Here is a 22,638-nt window from a genome sequence, read left to right as displayed (position 1 = left end):
GTCCTGATGAGTGAGTGCAAGAGAAAAAGCATACACATGAATTGAATTGATTCAAGAAGGACAGTGAAAATAGAGACATTGCAATGTTCAGGACTGTGTTTTTGTGGTTTTTATCATTGCACTAGTTTTGACAAAAAAATGTGAAGAGTGTGGCAGCACTGCAATGCTACACCCAGTTAATGTAATGGGGATCATTTTCATATTACATGTAAATCAGGCAGGTGATAGAATGTTACATGTCAAGAAAAATTATCATGAGATCTCTACAATTTTCATGGTCAGCCCTAATTTCACAGATTGGCAACCTGGCAGCACAAAATCCACTTCCATTAAGCAGTTCCCAATTAGGGGAGCATTCCCATGTACATTCTTATCCCTGATTGTAACTTCGGGCAGGAGCGATGAGGCATTGGTCAGAGCAGGTTGCAAATCACCCTGATCTTGGCAGGATGAGGCATGAAAGATTTTATTTCCCTGGTCTCATCTGCCCAGACCTCATCAGTCTCTTATCCAAAATCAATGAGAAGCAGCAGCTGGCTGGGGATGAGATGCAATATTGAGCAGGAGGAAGCCTATCACCATGGGCTAGCACTCCAATAAGTGAGTGGCTGGGTGTGGGTTCAGGAGGGTTTCATGTTTGGAGGAGGGGGTTTGGGTGGGGACCAGAAAGCATGGAGATTAAAGATCTTCCCTGTGGGACTGGAGGAGCACCAATTAAAACCTCACCCTGGTCGGTTTGATGAGAAAGGCTTCACTGCACAGGGCTCTGGTTTAAAAAAAATCATCCTGGCTCCACTGATATCATCAGAGTCTGATCCATCTATTTGCTGAAGGGCCCTGCAGTTTCTGGCAAGTTTCCCTCTTGGCTACTCAGCAGATTAAGCTAGGAACTGCAGGAAGACTGCAAGCCCTCAGCATGCTTCCATACAAATGCAGGTGAAAATAGAAATGTAAGAACAGAAACGTAGGAGGCTAGTCAGCCCTTCAAGCCTGTTTAGGTTTTGAAACGCAAGCATTACTACATGTCCTATCTGCTGCCATAGTCATATGACCTCTGCCATTAGGGAAGAAGTGGAGGCAGCCATCATACATTCAGTTCAATAAAGATATTAGACTAGAAAGACTGTAGTCATTGAGCTCGTAACATGGTGTCAGAAGTGGAGCTGAGATAGAATTTTGGGAATCTGGAAAAGCTGGACAGAAGCCACAGCTACTAAAAAAGGAACACAGAAATGTTCAAACCTGTTAAAAACTGCTGAAAAAAGCCACTGACAAGGTAAAGTAAACACAAACCAAAGGCTGCAAGTAAAACACTGGGTGGGTCAAAATGGCTGTAAATTTTCCTCTCCCCATTCCTGTAGAAATGAAAGGAGAGATGTGGCAATAGCAAGACTACGAGATTGCGACAGATTAACAAGCTGGAGCCGATACGATTGCAACACTTTTAATACTGCTGAGGAGAGACTGCTATCAATTTTATTCTCCCTAAATCTAGCTGATGAACAGAAAAAATGTTTGACAAAGATTTTGAAAGCCTTGAAGGCACGTTTTGAAGCCCAAGTGAATGTAACTTATAAATGGTATGTGTTCAACATTAGGGCTCAAGGTGAAAGAGGGGTCCATTGATCAGTATGTGAGTGCAGTAACACAAAAGCTTGCAGAATAATGTGAATTCAGGCAACTAAAAGATAATCTTATTAAAGATAGAATGCTCTTAGGCATAAGACCCTGCAGTGAGAGCAAGTCTACTGAGAAAGGAGAAACTTACTCTCAAGAAAGCAATTGAAATGTGCGGAGCTTGTAATATTCAGCACATGTATAGCAGAGTAGACCAGGAGATACTTTATGCTGAGAGACACTGCAGGCTGAAAGAGCAGAGCAATCGCAGACAAAGGGCAGGATGCAAATACTGCGGAGGACATCATACAAAGGAAAAGAAGGATTGTCTATCATGGGAAAAGCAGTGTTTTAACTGCAAGAAGCCGAATCATTTCGTACACAAGCATTTGGCTGGAAAGAAGTAAAACAATCCTGTACAGATGGCCACTGGAGCGATATCAGCAGAAGAGTCTGATGAAGTACTACACACCACACAACAGGTTGGTTCCGTAAAGCCTATAGGTGATAAATGGTTTGTGACTGTTAGAATGATGGCCACAGAAGGAGAGCATCAAGTGAACAAGAAGTGTCAGATAGACACTGGTGCATCATGCAACATCATGCCCTTCACAGACCTGTGCAAAGTGGCTCAACATGGCGATCCAAACATGAAGTCCTCTAAACTATGGTTGAGACTAAATGAAGGCTAGATACTCATACCGAGAGGACTAATTAGCCTGAGAGCCCAATGCAATGGCAAGAATGAAGATCCGGAGTTTCGGATCATAACGGCCACTCACCTCAGCTGGAGCAAGTCTAAAGCTTGGACTGGTAACCCTAAACGTGCCAACAGAGATTTACAACATGTTGCAACACACACAACTATTGACTGCTGAACAGATCCTAGAGGAGCACAAAGACGTGTTTACAGGGTTTGGATGTCTACCTGGAGAATATCACCTTGAAGTTGATGAGAGTGTAAGACCAATTCAGCATCAGCTGAGAAGAGTTGCAGCTGCCCTTGAATCCAGCATAAAAAACAAGATAAAAGAGCTGGAAAAGAAGGGAGTAATCAAGAAAGTGACAACTCCTACAGACTGGATTAGCAGTGAAACAACCTGGAAATCCGAGAGTGTGCTTAAACTCAAAAGATCTAAATAAAGCACTGAAGAGATCTCAACCCCATTGCCAACCATCAAAGGAATTTTGCCACAACTTACCAAGGCAAAGATCTTTACCACCCTAGATGCATTTGCATCCAGAGCGTGAAGGCAAACTGAAAGATGCTATGCTCAGATTGAAAGAGTGTCTGGGTATTGTTTTTGCTTGTGAACATTTTCATCAATACTTGCTTGGAAGAGACAAAGTAACAATGGCGTCCGACCACATGCCACTTCAAAGCATTTTCCTCAAACAGCTACTATCTGCTCCAAAGCGTCTGCAAAGAATGTTACTTCATTTGCAGATATCACCTGAATGTGATATACAAGCAAGGGAAACAGATGTATATTACTTACATGCTGTTAAGAGCAGCACTCCCCATGAAGAAAGTTGAGGATACTACAACAGAAGTCATCAACCCAGCAGAGACATTGAATCTGACAGACAAGCGCCATGCTCAAATCAAGTAAACTATCCAAAAAGTTGCAACTCTCCAACTGCTGCAAGAAGTAGTGATGATAGGATGGCCTGAGAGCATCAAATGTGGTAAAAAGAGCATATAGGGCATTACTGAGATGAAGTGACAGCCCAAGATGGCACCTTGTACAAAGGAAATAGAATCATCATCTCTAAGGAGATGAGGGGAGAGATGCTGAAGCACATCCATGCAAACTATCAAAGAATTGAATCAAGTCTGAGGAAGGCTCTACTGGCCAAACATGAGAAATGAAATTAAGACCACATCAGTCAGTGCAGTGCTTGTAATGAGTACCTAGCTAAACAAGCTAGAGAGCCATTGATGACGTATGACATCGCAGACTTGGATGAAGCTTGGAGTAGACTTCTTCACTATAGCAGGAACTGATTATCTTGTTACTGTAGACTACTATTCTGCCCACTGGGAATTAGGCCAGCTGACTTCAACAATGACAGGTGTCATGAAGCTATTAATGTATATAACATTTTGGAAAATATTTTTCTTTTAAAATAGAGGTTTGGTCTGCGGGTGTGTTTTAATTGGATTAAAGCCAGCTAGTTTGGGTGCTTTGATATGTGCTAGTTTGAGATGTAAACAGAGAAGTAGGTTGCATTTGCATTTTTTTGAATAGAACATTCAAGAAGTGCAGTGAAAACTTGACGCTTTTCTAACAGCTATCAAGCAATATGTTTATAAAAACAAAAAACTGCGGATGCTGGAAATCCAAAACAAAAACAGAATTGCCTGGAAAAACTCAGCAGGTCTGGCAGCATCGGCGGAGAAGAAAAGAGTTGACGTTTCGAGTCCTCATGACCCATCAACAGAACAGTTCTGTTGAAGGGTCATGAGGACTCGAAACGTCAACTCTTCTCCGCCGATGCTGCCAGACCTGCTGAGTTTTTCCAAGCAATATGTTTATATTACTAATAAAATTGGCATTATGAAAGGGATTTCATTGTTAAATGGTGAAGTTCAAAGAGGTTGTTGATACATTGAGAATTAACATTCAATGGGGCTGGTAGATATTACTTCAGTAGTTTTCAGGTGTACAGGCAGAGGTAATGTAAGATCAAAAGGCAGTTGCAAGCCTCCATCTGGCTCCACAGTGAAAATAACCTCGTTTTGAATTCGTAAGATGAAAATGCTTTGCCTGGTGTTTTGGTTAAGTCTATGGGTTGCTGTTGCCTTAATAGAGATTAGTTTGGGAATTTGTTAAAAGTTATGACAGTAGTAATTTGTAGCCACATGTACATATATTTTAACCTGTGTAAATTAATAAATTGTTTCATCTAGTTAATGTAAAACCTCAAGAACTAGTGGTCTGATTCCTGAGTTCAGAGCTGCATCTCAGACACAACACTTAAAATTATTGATTATGACGGTTGTTTAAAGATTCCCTCTGGGATTTTTAAATAACTCCGCTTTACCAACTGCATTGGTCATAACAACTGGGGGCTTATCCAGGATAAATTATATTTCTAATTCCTCGATTGGTTAGGAATTGGTGAATCGTAAAGCTTATGAGTACGAGAGGCTCTTTGAATTCAGAAGTTGGTGAGGTATTTTAGAGGTGGTGAGACTGCAAGATGGCTTTAGCAATTGCTAAGACTTGCCTGGGAGTAGAGGAGATAACTCTCAGTGTGTTGGAGAAAATAACCAAAAGTAAGTTAACAGAGTTGACGGTTAAGTTACAATTGGGGTTACTTGCAGGAGCTAGGAAATCTGATATAGTTAAAAGTATAGCATAGCATCTACAGCTGGAAGTGAAACCTGACATTAGTGAGTCACAGCTGGAGGTAGTGAGACTTCAGTTGCAAATAAAAAAGCTTGAATTAGAAGCAAAGGACAGAGAAATGGATTTTAAAAAGTAATTAGAAATTGCAAAGATGGAGAAGGAGAAAAGAGGAAGAGTGAGAGAGAGAATTCCAATCGAAAATATTGGCAGTTAGAAAGGAGACTTCAGTAGGTGAGGAAGGATTTGTCTCTAGAGTAGAACCCAATAGGGATATGTTTAAATTTGTACAAGCTCTTCCAAAGTTTGAGGAAACAGATATTGAAGCATTCTTTATTTCATTTGAGAAGCTAGCTAAACAGTTGAAATGGCCACAGGAAAACTGGACATTATTATTACAATCTGAGTTATTAGGTAGGGGGCTTGAGGTATATGCTTCGCTTTCAGAAGAAATGTCGGTGAATTATGATGTGGTGAGAAAAGCTATTTTGAGTGCATATGTGTTGGTTCCTGAAGCATGCAGGCCGAAATTTAGGAGTATGAGAAAACAGCCTGGGCAAACTTATATTGAGTTTGAAAGAGTAAGACAAAGTAATTTTGACCAGTGGATACGGGCGTTAAAAATAGAGGCAACATATGCAGCTCTTAGGGAAGTCATTCTTTTGGAAGAATTTAAAGATTCAATCCCTTTGGTATTGAGTACTCATGTGGAGGAACAGAGGGTTGATTCTGTAAGACAAACAGCAGAGATAGCTGATGATTGAGTTAGTTTATAGAACTAAACCTTTTTTCTGCCACCCTTTCAAATTGGAAAAGGATAAAAAAGTGGGAAGGTGAAAGAAAGGCAGGTAACAGGGACGAGAAGGAGTAGCTGGAAGTTCCCAGGAAGTTTTTTCTCAGAATGAAAAGGAAGGTGCTGAAGGTAGAAGTGACATTCAAAAATTTAGGTGTTTTCATTGCAATGAAGTGGGGCACACAAAGTCAATGTGTTGGAGGTTGCAGGAAAAATCTGTAGGAATTATTGGGGTACAGAAAAGCTCTGGAAGTAAAAGTACTGTGGGTTCTGAGGTTCAGGCACAGGAGAAACCAATGGTTTGTGTACAGGTGAAACAGGGAGAATCAGTGAAATGTAAAGAAGTATTTCAGGTATTTGCCAGGTATTGTTGTTTTTGTAAAGAAGTGAGAATGTGTTTACAGTTTACTCAAGAGAATTCTGGGGAGCAGGTCACAGAAATGTTTAAAGATAAAGATATGTGAAAGAAAAGCCTTTCCATGTTTACAGGGTGGAGTAGGTAAAGATATTAAAATATTAAGAGACACAGGGGCCTTAATGTTGTGGGATAGTGATATTTGTTGTTCAGAGGGAGTGCTGCAGGAGAAGGTAATAATAAGTGGGGTTCATGGAAATGCTAAATTTATTCCGTTGTGGAAGGTAAATTTAACGAGCAGATGGAAGAATGGTGACGTTATAGTTGGAGTGGTGGAAAAATTGCCCATTGCAGGGGTTCAATTTATTCTGGGTAATGATATAGCTGGATCACAAATGTGGATGATGCCTATTGTAGTTGAGCAGCCTGTAGATGTGTTTTTAACAGAAGTGCTGCAGAAGGAACACCTGGATTGTTTCCTGAATGTGTTATAACAAGATCAAAAGCCCATAGGGAAGAACAAAATAAACAAGATAAGCAGGCAGTTCAAAGGCAAGAAGAAGGTGTCGAAATCCAATTAGGTGGCACTGTAATTGATAACATTGTTCAGGAGGAAGGAATGCAGGATAGTTCTGTTGAAGTGTTTAACTCAAAGTGGTTAGTGGAGTTACAGAAAAATGATTTGCAATTTATAACAGTTATATCAGAAAGCGTATTCAGAAGCCGAAGCAAAATGTATTCCAGTATTTTATTATCTTCGAGGGAATATATTAATGAGAAAATGGCGATCGGATTACGTCTCAGCAAATGAAAGCTGGAGGGAGGTGCATCAGATTGTTTTCCATTAGAATGTAGAAATGAGATTCTGAGGATTGCTCATGAAATTCCAATGGGGGGACATTTAAGAATTAGGAAAACACAGGAAAAGATACAGAGGTTTTTTTTTGGCCAGGATTGCAAAGGGATGTAGTCAAATTCTGTAGAACCTATCATATATGTCAAGTAACAGGAAAATCACAGCAAGTGATGAAAGTGAAAGCAGATAAGAAGGCTAAAATTCGAAGTTCTGTTTCTGGAGAGAATATATTAGTTTTGTTACCAGTTCTGGGGGATTCATTAAATGCAAGATTTAGTGGACCTTTCAGGATTGAAAAGAAATTGAGTGAAGTAAATTATTTAATAAATATTCCAGATAGAAGAAAGAAGCAGAGGGTGTGTCAAGTAACTATGCTTAAAAAGTACTTTGACAGGGAAGACGAACAAAAAGAGGCATTAGTGATGGTGGACGATGAGAAAGAGGTAGAAGTGCAGGACTCTGAAATTGATTTTTCTCTAATCAAATTGGATAATGAGGGGGTGCTTGAAAATTTAAATGAAATACTAAGTTACCTTCTAAGCAAGTGTCAAGGTGATTTGGAAAAGCTATTGCAGTCACACAAACCTATTTGTGGAAATAATTTGGGAAAGGCACATTTAGCTTTCCATGATGTATATATAGAAATATCATCTTCAATAAGGCAACAATCTTTTAGATTAAATCCGGCAAAGTTATCACAAGTACAAAAAGAAATTGATTTCATGCTTCAAAATGACATCATTGAGTTTAGTTGCAATAACTGGAGTTCGCCTGTTGTACTGGTACCGAAACCGGATGGAACACACAGACTGTGTGTGGACTATTGAAAAGAGAATGCGGTGACAAAAGCGGATTCATATCCTATACCATGGTTGGAGAATTGCATAGAGAAAGCGGGACATTCAAAATTTATCACAAATATTGACTTGCTAAAAGGATATTGGCAAGTACCATTGTTGGAGAGAGCAAAGGAGATATCGGCTTTTGTAATGCCAAGTGAACTATATCAGTTTAAAATCATGCCATTTGGTATGAAGAATGCATTTGCGACATTTCAAAGACTGACAAACAAAGTAATTGTGGGCTTAAGCAAATGTACAGTTTATATTGATGATCTAAATGTTTTCAGTCAGACCTGGGAGGAGCATTTACAGCATCTGGAAGAATTATTTACTCGACTACAAGAAGCTAATTTGGTGATGAACTTGGCTAAAAGTGAATTTGCAAAAGCGCAAGTTACGTGTCTAGGCCATATCATTGGCCATGGTAAGGTGGCTCCGAGAGATGCAAAAGTCAAGGCTATCGTGGATTTCCCAGTGCCTTCCAACAAAACGAGAAGTTTTGAGATTTCTGGGCATGAGTGGGTTTTACCAGAAACTTGTATCAAACTTTAGTAGTTGCTCCACTGACTGAACTATTAAAAAAGAACAAGAAGTTTAAATGGACACTGAACTGGAGTGATTTCTGTTCATACCAAGGACTTGTGTATATATATATAGTTATGTTAATGTATGCATCTGGTAATGTAATAGTATAATAAGTATAGGAGATGATGTGAGATGGGTTATTAAAATGAAGCCGTCTTTTAGAATTATGGCGGTTCATATTCTGATAAGGAGGGGGGTGTCATAAAGCTATTAATGTATATAATATTTTGGAAAATATTTTTCTTTTAAAATAGAGGTTTGGTCTGTGGGCGTGTCTAATTGGATTAAAGCCAGTTAACCTGGGTGCTTTGATATGTGCTAGTTTGAGATGTAAACAGAGAGGTAGAGCGCATTTGCATTTTTTTGAGTGGAGCATTCAAGAAGTGGGTTGAAAACTTGATACTTTTCTAACAGCTACCAAGCAATATGTTCATATTACTAATAAAATTAGTATTATGAAAGGGGTTTCATTGTTAAATGGTGAAGTTCAAAGAGGCTGTTGATACAATGAGAATTAACGTTCAGTGGGGCTGGTAGGTATAACTTCAGTGGTTTTCGGGTGTGCAGAGCAGAGGCAATGTAAGATCAAAAGGCAGCTGCAAGCCTCCAACTGGCTCCACAGTGAAAATAATCTCATTTTGAATTTGTAAGGTGAAAATGCTTTGCGCGGTGTTTTGGTTAAGTCTATGGGTTGCTGTTGCCTTAATAGAGATTAGTTTGGGAATTTGTTAAAAGTTATGATAGTATTAATTTGTAGCCGTGTGTACATTTATATTTAAACAATGTAAATTAATAAAATGTTTCATTTAGTTAATGTAAAAACTCGAGAACTAGTGGTCTGATTCCTGAGTTTAGAGTCACATCTCAAACATAACACTTAAAATTATTGATTATGATGGTTGTTTAAAGATTCCCTCTGTGATTTTTAAATAACTCCACTTTACCAACTGCATTGGAAAGATAGTAGAATGTTTGAAAGCACACTTCAGACATTACGGCATTCCAGACGTGGTGATGAGTGACAATGGTCTTCAGTTCATGAGTGAGGAATTTAGCTGCTTCACAAAGGATTGGGTTATTCAACACTATAAATCATCTCTGCACTATCCCCAGTTGAATGGAAAGGCTGAGGTGGCAGTGTAAATCCCCAAAGGAATTGTCAAGAAATTGAACAAATCTAGCACAGATATATACAAGGCAATCCTTGAGTAGAGAAACACACTGACTGAAAGCAGGGAAAGTTGTCCAGTCCAAAGACTAATGTCACATTGCACCCAAACTAGTCTTCCAATAGCAAAGAAGCTACTGAAACCAGAAGTAGTAACAGGCATGAGTAAAAAGATCAAACTTGGCAGAAAGCCATATTTCATTTTGTCAGGACTGCCAAACTATTACCAGAATTGAACATTGGACAGCTCAGAAGGGTACAAACCTTCACTGCTCTCAACAGCAGTCAGCCCACATTGCAATATAGGACATACATAGAGCAATTGTCACTTCAATTGTATGCAGTAGACGTGAATGACCAAATATACCGGCACAACCATTGATATATATGAACAAGTAGAGAAGCTGGTCCTTCACTGCAGGCTGGTCAGGAAGATGGGATCTCACCAGCTGTACAGAAGATAGAATGAACATCACTTCCAGAGGTCCACTGATCCCAACAATGGAAGTGGAACAACAACAACAGTTACCACAGCAACAACAAGTACCATGGGAATGACGCTCCCTGGAGAAGGAACATCACCCAGTTGAACAACCAGTGACAACACGCATGTGTACCACTAAGAGACCCACATGATTTAATGACTGTGTGCAATGCATGTGCATAGACTGATGAGAATAATGAACAGTTTGTTAATGCATGAGAACAGTTGGGGTAGAGTGGGTGACTTGGGTAATTCACAATTACACTTGATAGTGCATGCAAAGTTGTCTTTTATTCGTTAGGAAAACGGGGATGACTGGGTTTTGAAATCCAATTACTACATCATGGCTGACCTGTACCTCAAATCCACTTGCCCATCTTTGTTTCTGTGGGGCAGGCTGGGAAGAATTTGAGATTAATAATTTAATGCTCGAAGTGGCCTAGCTCGAATGGTAGTTTTAACTGTAATTTTAATTGATGTGCAGCAACATGGTCGGCTCTTAACTGCCCTCTGAAATAGCCTAGCAAGCCACTCAAGCTGTAAGGAAGGCAGACCACCACTGCCCTATCAAGGACAATTTGGGATGGGCAATAAATCCTGGCTTTGCCGATGATGCCCATATCCTCTGGATTTCAGCACCAGAAAAGAAATCTCAGAATCATTGATGCAATAGTGCTAATGTAGACTCAATAGTGCTAACGTAGATGCAATAGTGCTAACGTAGATGCTAAATTGTATTCTAATGCTTCAGTGATTATGGGCAGGACTTTCCAGCCGTGCCCACCGCCGGGATCATCTGGTCCTGCCAAAACTCAGTGGGCTTTTGGCTGGGCCGCCGAATCTCCTGTGGCGGTCCCAGCACAACTGGGCTGGAATATCCTGGCCTAAGTCACTACAGTATGGTAAGACTCAAATTCTGAAAGTATCTTTCACATCCTTAGATCCCAAATTGATTCACAGTCAATTAGTTATTTTTTGATTTCTAGCTCCTGATGCTTTGTAGGCAAATTTGGCTGAAAGTTTTGTACATCCATAGCAATGAGAACAGTTATTCTGTTTTAGATAGTGGGTGAGGGATGATTGTTGATCAGAAGAATTCTGTCCAGTTGAAGATTGAACCTGAACTCATAATGGTATACGTAGCTCAGCTATTTACTGGATAAACATGCTGGGCCGGCAGGGGATCTTATTAAATAAATTTAAAGTGTTTCTGACTATTTATTGACAGTTTATGCTCGAGTCCGTTGAGCTGTGACATGAATGCAATGCGTATTGAGAATGTGGATCACTGTCCGTTTTGTATCAACAGACAAGACATAAACTTAAACTGATCAGGGAAGTTGACCTGGTGAAATGCAGTCATGAAGGCAGACCAAATTGATGTCAGGGTCCTTTATCTGTGTTTAGTTAATTGATTCTAGTCAGAGGGGCATTAGAGGCAAGAGAGGTACTGTTGGCCAGGATTTCTACTCTTGATGCTGCCTAGAAATTCCTGCATGTGTATGGCTGTCAAGTGAGGCAAGTTAGGCTCTCCCTGTGGTTGAACAGCCCAACAAAACTTTCCCTTGAGGTTCAAACATGATTAATGCCCCCTTGATAAATGTATGGTAGGTCACCTGTCTGCAGAAAATCAGACCCCAAAAAGAAACCAGTGCCTTTCAGAAAAAGGAGAAATTTGGCAAGAATGGAGGTGTGCTCTGTTCTGGCCACTGAAAGACAAGGAAGACATTCAAGTCTCTGAGGAAGTTCATCAGAGCCACAAGGCCAATCCCTAGTTTTAGAGGACTGATTTGCATAGCAAAATTGAAGACATTTAAGCATTTCACCTGGAAAGGAAGTGACCATAGGTAATTTTATACGATATATAAAGGCATGAAAAACATAAATGTGGAATGCTACTTCAAACTAAAACATGGTAAAATGCCAAATGTTAAATAAGTCAAAGGTAATTTTTGGGACCGAATCCAGGAAATGCTTTTTCACACAGAGTGATGAACAATTGGAATTGAATTACTTATAGGCTAGAGGCAGCAAAACTCTCAGGAGCATTTAAGAAACAGGTGGACATGGTTATGAGCCAACTGTTGATTCTTTCTGGTTGGATGAGGAAATGTGGCCAGAATGATCTTCCTCATTAATTAAAAAAGTCATCATTAACCTATAATTAGTCTTTATATTTTATTATTCTTGGCATACTCCTTGTTCATTACAAATTATGTTTACACTCTTCATGTTATTTACATTATGTAATGATAATTAAACTATGCTGAGTTGCCTGAATCAAAGTTTTATAAATGTTGCCTGAATATTTTAAATTGAGCTAAGAGGTAATCAGCACATTCCAGAATACCTATTTGCTAACTGGACGTGAAATACATTGGGCAGGATTTTATGCGTCGGTGAGCAGGGGTGGGGCCCGCTCGCCGATGCATAAAATGACGCGCAGTGACGTCGGGGGGAACTCGTGATGTCACCGCGCCCCATTTAAATTTTCAGGAAGGCGGGGCGCAGCGAAATCAGCTGTGCACCCACCAACCTGTCAATGGCCAAGTGAGGCCATTGACAGAGCCAATTAAGTAATTAAAGGACCTGCCCGTCCAACCTTAAGGTTGGTGGGCAGGCCAGGAGCCCTGGCGCGAACTAGAAAAAGCATGAAACCTCATCCACGGGCAGGATGAGGTTTCATGTAGGTTTAAAAAAATTTTAATAAAGATTTTGTGAAAATTATGGACATGTCCCAGCTCATGTGACATTGTCACATGAGGGGACATGTTAGGGAAATTTTACTTTTCTATTTTTAGGTTTTTTACATTTTGAGCCGATCTCCCTGAGGCTGCATTTATCCTCAGGGAGATGAGTGCGCACTTTCGTGCACATGCGCGAAAGAGCGCACTCTCAATTTTGGGATTCCCCTCTCTGCCCGCACAGGAAGCGCATAGCGCTTCTGTGCAGATGTCACGCTGGGCGATCCTTAATTGGCCCACTCACGTAAAATGGTGCCATGCCTCCAATTGGGGGCGCCAATCAGAAGCGTGCCTGTGTGCGCCCGCCCTTCAACTTCGCCCCCGACTAGGGGAAAATTCAGCCCATTGAAAAGGAGTGGCTTTTTGACAGTGATACAGACCTCTACTATTTCTAACACTTGCATTTCTCTTGAACTGCCTCCTCATTCACAGGGTAAACTTGTCCTGGCGAATGAAACAGATGGTACAGAGCGTATCATCAACCTCAAAGGGATTGGCAAAAAGCCTGTGGCAGTGGATCATGTCACAATAGATTGCCAAGTAAGACAGATTACAAGGAAGGTCTTAATGGTTCCTAATTATACTCAAACCAGGTTAACATGTAAGGTAAGAGAGTTCAGACTTTACAATATTAGCTTGATTTCCTTGCCAAAATGAGCTAATATAAATTATACTGTAAGAAAATATCTACTTAGCTTACATCAATTTAGCACTCAGTTACTTGAAGCTATGGGGCCATTTTAACTCTTCCCCGATCAGCGTAAATGAAGTGGGAAACCAAGTAGGCCTGTTTCCTGTTCTGTTTTAGATAATCTGCTAATTTGATACTACTGGTTTTATTGATGGATAAGGCTTGTAGTTGTCTCTGGCACAGCCTCATTAATAAATTCAAATCCTCTAATGGACCCAGTGCAATTTTAATCAACTCCCTGAGCAAGGTGCTGGTTATGGTTGTCCTACCAGGTAAACATGTTGGGAAACCATTAAGGCCTGCTAAGGTAAATTTAAGCTAAGTGATCTGCTGGGCCTCACAAAGAAAATCCAGCCTCCACTATCCTGGCCACCCCCATCTCCTAGCTGCAAGAATATGCAAACTGGACTAATGATACTGCCAGTGTTGTCCTCCTGATGCCAGTGAATATCCTCTAGGCCTCCTAATTTTCATCTTTCTCCACCAGACAGCTGCTTCTTCCTCTGTAAGCGGCTGAGCAGCTGACTGAGTCTTCACATTATATAACTACTGAATTCAAGTGAGTTGAAACCTATGTCCTACAGTCCCATGTGATTCCCCACCAGGAGTTAAAATCAGCCTCATATATGCCTATACTATTGTATATACCAAACTCATTTAATGAACAAACCGCTAGCAAATTAATCTAGTGCCACAAATAGGTCAATTAAATAGGATTTTTTTATGTGTAGACTGCCCAAACATTCTCATACCCGTAATTTCACTGCCACTTTGGTCAAATTAAGGAAGTGCTACACGATTAATAACTGAATCAGCATTTCACAGGATTTCACTGCTGGAAGCATTTAATGGAAATTTTGATGGACTTCTCCACATTTGATTTTCCTATCATTCATACTCTTTGACTTTTGAATATCTCCAATCATCTTCATCTGGGAGAGTAAAAGACTTATATGCAACTTCAAGTCAATGTAATATAATCCAAATTAAGGTTCCTTAGGAATTGCATCAATAATACAGGGAACATAAACTAAATTTACCTAAATTCACCAGTTTTTACTGACTTATTAATAACAAAACACTCCCTATGGGGAGAGAGGGATGAGTGGAGCTGCAAGACGTGTTGTTCTGAAGCATGCTTGCTGGAGAATGCTGGGGCAGTTAGACTGTGGGGCTTGGCCCTTAAAAGTGTTATGTCAGTTCCTCAGGGTAGTGTCCTCGGCCCAACCATCTTCAACTGCTTCATCAATGAACTTCCTTCCATCATAAGATCAGAAGTGGGGATGTTTGCTGATGATCGCACAATGTTCACACCATTCGCGACTCCTCAGATACTGAAGCAGTCCATGTCTAGACAATATCCAGGCTTGGACTGACAAGTGGCAAGTAACATTTGCACCATACAAGGGCCAGGCAATGACCATCTCCAACAAGAGAGAATCTAACCTTCGCCCCTTGATGTTCAATGGCATTACCATCACTGAATACCCCACTATCAACATCCTGGGGGTTACCATTGACCAGAAACTGAACTGGACTAGCCATATAAATATTGTGGCTACAAGAGCAGGTCAGAAGCTAGGAATCATGCGATGAGTAACTCATCTCCTGACTCCCCAAAGCCTGTCCATCATCTACAAGGCACAAGTCAGGAGTGTGATGGAATACTCCCCACTTGCCTGGATGAGTGCAGCTCCCACAACACCCAAGAAGCTTCACACCATCCAGGACAAAGCAGCCAGCTTTATTGGCACCACATCCACAAACATTCACTCCCTCCACCACGGATACACAGTAGCAGCAGTGTGTACCATCTACAAGACGCACTGCAGGAATTCACCAAGGCTCCTTCGACAGCACCTTCCAAACCCACAAACACTACCACCTAGGAGGACGAGGCAGATAGATGGGAACACCACCACCCAGAAGTTCCCCACCAAGCCACTCACCATCCTGAAATGGAAATATATCAGCGTCCCTTCACTGTCGCTGGGCCAAAATCTTGGAACACCCTTCCTAACAGCACTGTGGGCGTACTTACACCACATGGACTGCTGCAGTACAAGAAGGCAGCTCACCACCACCTTCTCCAGGGCAACTAGGGATGGGCAATAAATGCTGGCCCAGCCAGCCAAGCCCACATCCCGTGAATAAATTTAAAAAACTCTCTTTTCCCACCCTTCTGAGGACCAGGATCTGACTCCAGGTTGAGTGACCTCACTTGTGCTGCTGACTTCCTTGGCCACTTCCATCCGCTCCTGCTTGGTTTGAGAGGTTGTCCTCTTCCTCCTATCCTTGGGAGAGCTCACCTTACTGCAGCCTCTCAGATCATGCAGCAGGACCTCCAGGTAAGAGTAGGAGGTCCAGGGAGCAGACTTCCCAAGTCTTCTTTCCATTCTTATAGTTGCTGCAGCCTTAAAAATACAAGTACAGTGAGGTCTTGTAACCCATGCCATGTAATCCTTCCTTTTACAGAATGGGTGCATAATCCTGCTCTCCCTTATTGGTTGGATAACTCGGAGGCTGGTTGTTAAAGCCTTTGATGAGTTAAAGAGCCCTGGCTAAGCCCACCCATTGGTAACTTGGGTTCTCGAACCAAAAATGGCCCTACTGTTCCAGCAGGGACTAAGCCCAGGAGCTTTCACCCTTGATCTTTAACATATGTATTAGCCTTCAAACATTCATAGAACGGTAAATGAGATGGATTTAAATTTACGTAAATTGGTATTAACAGCCTCAAACTGGGATTGGTAGACTTAATTCCTATTAACACCAAAGTTCTGCAGTTGACACTTTTACAGGTGTCTAATGCTGGGTGCCCAAAGCAGCTGCATGTTTCAAGCAGCTGGCCTTTTGTTTTAAACATGCTATCGAGGTCCTGTGAAATTTATAGGATTTGAATTGCCATTCTAGGAAAGAACTGTTAATACCATGTATTCCAATCAGTTTTAGTGGCAACAGAGTTGAACAAGCTCTGAAAAGTTAGTTTTTAAATTATTTTTATCAGGTCAGAGAGCATGAATGTATGTTTGAGACACACAACACTTCAGTTCCGTTCAAAAATAGACTGGGCTTCAAGTGGCTTCAGCTCTTACAATGCTAGAATAGGCATGTTTCTGCTGCATTGAAGTTAATTTTCCAATTTAATGTTCAGATAAGCTGAGGTGTTAAAGGTTTAATGTGTTGTTGTTTAATGAATTCCGCTTTACACTGTTCGTATATAAACACTCAAATTGTTCCATTTTTCAAATAATCTACGGAGCTAAAAGCACAACTTGACAGTTGATTCATTTTATTCGAATACTCTATTTAAAAGTGTCACAACTTGGCAAACTAATGCCTATGTTGAAATGTTTTGTTAAAAAGTATAAAACTAAACACATGTTTCCAGGTTGTATCAGACTTACTAATAGTGAGTGGAGAGCCATCTATTACCTTAAAAGCTGGACAAACTGCACCATATTCACTTAATATTTTACCATGGAAAAGGGGAAAGTTTACAGGTAAGACTGCCATTTAAATAAATATAAAGCATTGAATAATTTAACTGACTTCTTTACAGAGATGATTGAAGGGCAGAAAGCAGAGGGTATTTCTCACATTGAAAATATGTAGGTAGAGGTATCCAACATGGATTTTCTTTTTGAGATCTCTTATCTTCCATCTACATAAAAGAATTAGACATCTGAATTCCAGAAACTGAATTCTGCATACATTTACTTGCACTCTCCCTATTTTTCTGCTTCTCTCTCTCTCTCTTAATTTAACTTAAGTGAAATTAACTATATAGTTGTTTATTGTGTCCTTTAGTACCTCCTTCAATGTTTTTATTTGAAGGAGTCAGCCTTCCCAAGCTTGGAGCTCCTTTGAAATTGGTGATCCAACATACCCAGGTCTAGATCATTAATAAATATATATATCAAAAAGAACAGTGATTTTAATACTCATCCCTGGAGGATACCACTGTATACTTCCCTCCTGTCCAAAAAAAAACTGTTCTTCGCCACTCTTTTCTTTCTGCCTCTTAAGCAATTTTGATTCTATGCTGTTACTGTTCCTTTAATTGCATGGCTTTCAATTTTGCTGATACAACTATTATGTGATACTTTATCAAACATATTTTGAAAGCCCATATACACAACATCAACCTTCTCCATTGCTTCAGCAAAGAACTGAAATCAGGTTAGTCACTGCACAAATATATAAACGACCTTTGCTGAGCTGAATTTATTAGCGGGTTTGATACTCAGCCAAACATTCATAATACGATTCCATTGAACGACTGTGTCAACAAAACCTTCTGAGCTGAATACTTTAAAACATTTGAAGAAGCTCAGCCTGCTGTCAATGCCTTGAAACAGCCAAATAGATGGGAGAGCTGAACTTCAACAATAGTATACTTGGATTTCCAAAAGGCATTCAATAAGATACCACACAAGGTAAGGGCTCATGGAGTTCAGAGTGATATATTAGTGGAGATAGAGGATTGATAAATGGACAGTAAGCAACGAGTAGGGATAAGTGGGGCACTTGCAAGTTGGCAGGCTGTGCCTAGTAGAGTGCTGCAAAGATCAGCGTGGGGGCCTCAGCTATTTACACTATATTTTAATATCAGACAGAGACAGAAAGTAATGTATCTAACTTTGCTGACAGTACAGTGTTGAAACGGAATGCAAGCTGTGCGGAGGACACAAAGAGGCTGCAAAGAGAAATAGGCAGGTTAATCGAGTGGGCAACAGTGAAGTATAATGTGGCGAAGTGTGAGGTGTTATTCACTTTGGTTGTTAGAATAGAATAGCAGAATATTTTTTAAAAGGTGCAAAACTTATAAATGTTGATATTCACAGAGACCTGGGTGTACTCGTACAAGGAACACAAAAAGTTACCATGCAGATACAACAAGCAATTAGGAAAGCAAATGGCTTGGCGGCCTTGATTAAAACGGCATTGGAGTACAAGAGTCAAGAAGGCTTGTTACAATTGTACAGGGTTTTGGGGAGATCACACCCGAAATCCTGTGCATTGTGCACAGTTTTGATATCCATTTTTAAGAATGGATATACTTGCATTGGAGGTGATACAGTGAAGGTTCACCAGATTGATCCCTGGGATGAGAGAGTTGTTTCTACCCCAGCAGATTGTGGATGGACAGGCTGAGTAAGTTGCATCAATATTCTCTGGGGTTTAGAAGAATGAGAAGTGATCTAATTGAACCATTCAAGATTATGAAGGGGCTTGGCAGGGTAGATTCTGAATGGTGGTTTCTCCTGGCTGGGTAATCTAGAACAAAGGGCATAATTTCAGAATTAGTGGCCGATCATTTAGGACTTAATGAGGAAAAATTTATTCATTTAGAAGGTTATAAATCTTTGGGATTGTCTACCCCAGTGGGTTATGGATGTATAATCGTTGAATATATTTACTGCTGAGATATACAGAATTTTGGTCTCTCAGGGATTTATGGGATATGTGGAGCGAGTGGCAAAGTGGAGTTGAAACCCAAGAACAACCATGAATGGTGGAGCAGGCCTGATAGACCATATGGTCTTCTCCTGCTTCTATTTCTTATGTTCAAAACTTTGAAACAGCCAAATAGATGTCTGAGCTGAACTTGAAAGGAAAACATGGAAGCAAGGGGATATTACACAATCAAGTCTGAATTTAACTATTATGCAATGCAGAATAGCACTTTATCCAGTACATTATCTAATACATCTGAATACTTTTCCACTTTCACAGTGCTGTTCATTGCCATGAAAGCTTGCCATGGTGCTGGCAACATCAGGATATCTCGGTGCAGGCTCCTGACTGTCCTGCTTTCTTCTGCCGATGAAAATTGTCGGCGCCGTGAATGGAGGCAAGAACCCTGGAATTGGGTCCCGCCTGCCATTTTTAAAGCCTGCCTATGCAATTCGCCCCCATGTGGTGTTGGGAAAATCCAGTCTCACTTCCCAACGTAAGGAGGTTGAGTAGCAGCTCAAAATATGCCGACTTACCATAGTGCCTTGTGACACTAAACCAACAGAATATCAAATACAAAAATCAACGTTGGGACCATAGTGGATAACATACAAAGTTCATCTCTGTGAGGAAATGCAAGTGAATTAAAAGACAAGTAAACGTAAAAGTGTCTAAGACAGTGAAAGTGCAACACAATAAACCTCCATATAAATTGGGTGTAGATGAAAGTAACCAGTATTGAAACAGACAGTGACAACTCAGTGTAAAGTTACTAATGACTATATTCGGAGTAGAGGGCTTCAGAGTGTTTGGAAAAAATAAGTTGGAAAATCATGTATAATGCATGCTGAAATTTCCAATATCTGCCCCAAAAGTTGAGCTTTCCTGCTACCTCTCACTCTTCCTGAAATTGATTTTACCTTGGTTGGGATACCAATGCCATGATAAAAGTTGATGCCATTTTGGAGCGGGGAAGTCCTTGCAGTGTGAATTTTATCCCCATAAAACCTGTATTTTAAAAAGACTACTTGGGCATCCACTCACTCTGTTGGAAACATTTGTCACCGCAAAGTTTTGTCCTTCAATGGAGGATACATGTTCAGCTATGTTTTTAATGACCTCATTCTGAAATAGCCACCTGGCTAAATTTTCTTTAATGCTTCCCCCTGCCCTAGCCCAGAACTTGCATCTTTCTCTAGTTTCTCTCCTGTCTCCCGTCTCTGAGCTCCTCTTGTCCATGAGACCCACTATTCCCACCAAACTGCTGATCTCCCAATGCTCCTATGTTAGCCGATTATAGTAAATGGTCTCTCGCTTCAGATGTTGTCCCTCTGTCCTTTAAATCAGCTGTCATTATCTTCTCCTCAGAAAACTATGACCTCCGCCATCCTTGCAAACCAACACCTTATCTCCAACCTCCCTTTTCTTTCTAAAGTCCTTGAACATATTGTAGTCTTCCAAAATCATTCCCATCTTTCCTGGAACTCCATGTTTGCATCCCTCCAATCAGATTTCTGCCCCTGACAAAGTACTAAAATAGCTTTCATCAAAGTAACAGTGACATCCTGTGTATCGGGGACCTTCTCACCCTTCTTTACCTGCCTGCAGCCTTTTGACATAATTGACCACACCATCCTCCTCCAATACCTCTCCACTGTCGTCCAACTGGGTGGGCTTGTTCTTATCTGGTCCAATTCTTATTTATCAAAGCATAGCTAGAGAATCACTTGCAATGGCTTTTTTTCTTGTTCCCTGCTGTCTCCCAAGGACCATTCTTTCCCCCTTCTTATTTCTCATCTACATCCTGCTGATGTAACTCATCTGAGGGCACAACATTGGTTTTCACATGTACATTGGGGACATCCAGCTCAACCTCAGCACCACATCTCTTGACTCCTCCACTGTTGCTAAATTATTGGACTGCTTATCTGACATCCAGTACTGAATGAGGAGAAATTTCCACCAGTTAAATATTGGGAAGACCAAAGCATTGTTTTTGGTCCCTGCTCCAAACTCTGTTCTCCAGCTACTGACTCCATCTCTCTCCCTGGCAACCAACTGAGTATAAGGAAATCTGATCATAAATTTGCTGTCGCATTTTCCCCTGAGATTAACTTTTGACTTCTTTTTTTTATTTGTGCATTTTCATATTTGTGCTATCAATAAAATTGTCTGTCTTCATCCCCATAACATCATTTGACTTGATCCCTGTCTCAGCTCATCTGCTGCTGAAAACTTCATCCATGTCATTGTTACCTTGAGACTCAACTATTCTAATGAATCCTGGCTGATCTCTGTAAACTTGAGGTCTACACTCTGTAAGCTTGATGTCATCCAAAACTCAGCTGCTCTTGTCTTAACTCCCAAGTTAACAGCAAGTCCTTTTCCCTTATCAACCCTGTGCTCGCTGACTTATATTGGCAACATCTTGACCTTAAAATTCCCATCCTTGTTTACAGATCCCTCCATGGCGTTGCCCTTTCCTAACACTGTAATCTCCTCCACCCCACAACCCTTTGAGATACCTCTGTTCCTCTAATTCTGGCCCCTTGTGCATTGCTTTACCATTGGTGGCTGTGCCTTCAGTTGCCTATGATCCAAACTCTGGAATACCCTCCCTGCACCTCTCTGTCTCATTTCCCTCCTTTAAGGCACTCCTTAAAACCTACCTCTTCGACCCAGCTTTTGGTTATCTCACTTAATATTCCCTTATGTGGCTTGGTTTTATAATGCTCCTGTGAAACACCTTAGGATGTTTCATTACATTAAAGGTGCCATATAAGTTGCTGTTGTTGTTCTTGTTGTCGAGGAGGAACTTGGCATCCTTCCTGCTTCTTGATGTTGATCTTATCAATGAAAAGCACCTCAAAGTTTCACTACTGGGTCTGGTAATCATCCCTCGGCGGAATGTTCCACTTTAAAGATGTATCAGCACTAAAATCAATTTAAATAGATCAATGTCACCAGAATTTGAGATTTGGCTTAAATTTAAACTGAGACCAACAGCAGTATATAATGTGAATCATTCACTCAATTGGAAATAATGCACATTTTAACAGCACATCTGTTGTCTATTTCAGGTGTAATCTCATTTGTGGTTGAAGATGAAGCACCGAAACAGCAGCAGCTCCCTGAGTGCAGTAGCTCAGTGGAAAAGTTGGATAGTGAACAGCCAGTAACAAACGTGACATCAATGGCATGTGAAGCAATCAGGGATGCAAATTCTGGTATTTTTTTAATAACAAGTAATTTTAAACTGCAGCCTACTTCTTTATTGGAAAAATTGCACATGTTATATCACAGTTTATCTTTTATAAGGTATCATGGTTTCAGATGGTTTAAAAATTGTGTGGACCATGGCACTGTTCAGAAATGCAGCAAAAGCTTTATTTAATCCTTCCTGCAGGCATATCAAGTCCTTTGGGTGCAAAAAACTACATGTACAAAGCTACCTTTGAGCAGTTTTGACTCTGACTGAAATACCACAGTCCTGGAAAGGATATGTTATCACAGACATCCAAGCTTGGCATTGATTGCTCAATGTCTTGTCAGTCAGGTTTCCAGATTCAACATCAAATTAATGCAACATGCCTGGATTGGAAGTAATTACACTCCTAGCTGAGCAAAAGTGTTTTTATGAAATTAGTAGACCAGGCTAACTTTTGTAATTAAAGAGTACTTATGACTTAT

General features: G+C 40.5%; 1 protein-coding gene across 1 annotated transcript in view; it reads left to right on the top strand.

Moving 5' to 3' along the window:
• The window catches only part of LOC144691873 (cilia- and flagella-associated protein 47-like), a 647,761-nt gene that overhangs the window by 398,505 nt on the left and 226,618 nt on the right, over nucleotides 1-22,638 (top strand). Inside the window, exons 46-48 of the mRNA XM_078560450.1 lie at nucleotides 13,230-13,403; nucleotides 16,880-16,991; nucleotides 22,029-22,175. Of these exons, the coding sequence (XP_078416576.1) occupies nucleotides 13,230-13,403; nucleotides 16,880-16,991; nucleotides 22,029-22,175 (433 nt within the window). The remainder of the gene's footprint in view (nucleotides 1-13,229; nucleotides 13,404-16,879; nucleotides 16,992-22,028; nucleotides 22,176-22,638) is intronic.

The sequence above is a fragment of the Cetorhinus maximus genome, chromosome 16, assembly GCF_964194155.1.
Source record: "Cetorhinus maximus chromosome 16, sCetMax3.hap1.1, whole genome shotgun sequence".
In the NCBI taxonomy this organism is placed as follows: Eukaryota; Metazoa; Chordata; class Chondrichthyes; order Lamniformes; family Cetorhinidae; genus Cetorhinus; species Cetorhinus maximus.
The sequence above is the reverse complement of the archived record's forward strand: the minus strand, read 5'-3'. Positions and strand labels throughout refer to the sequence as shown.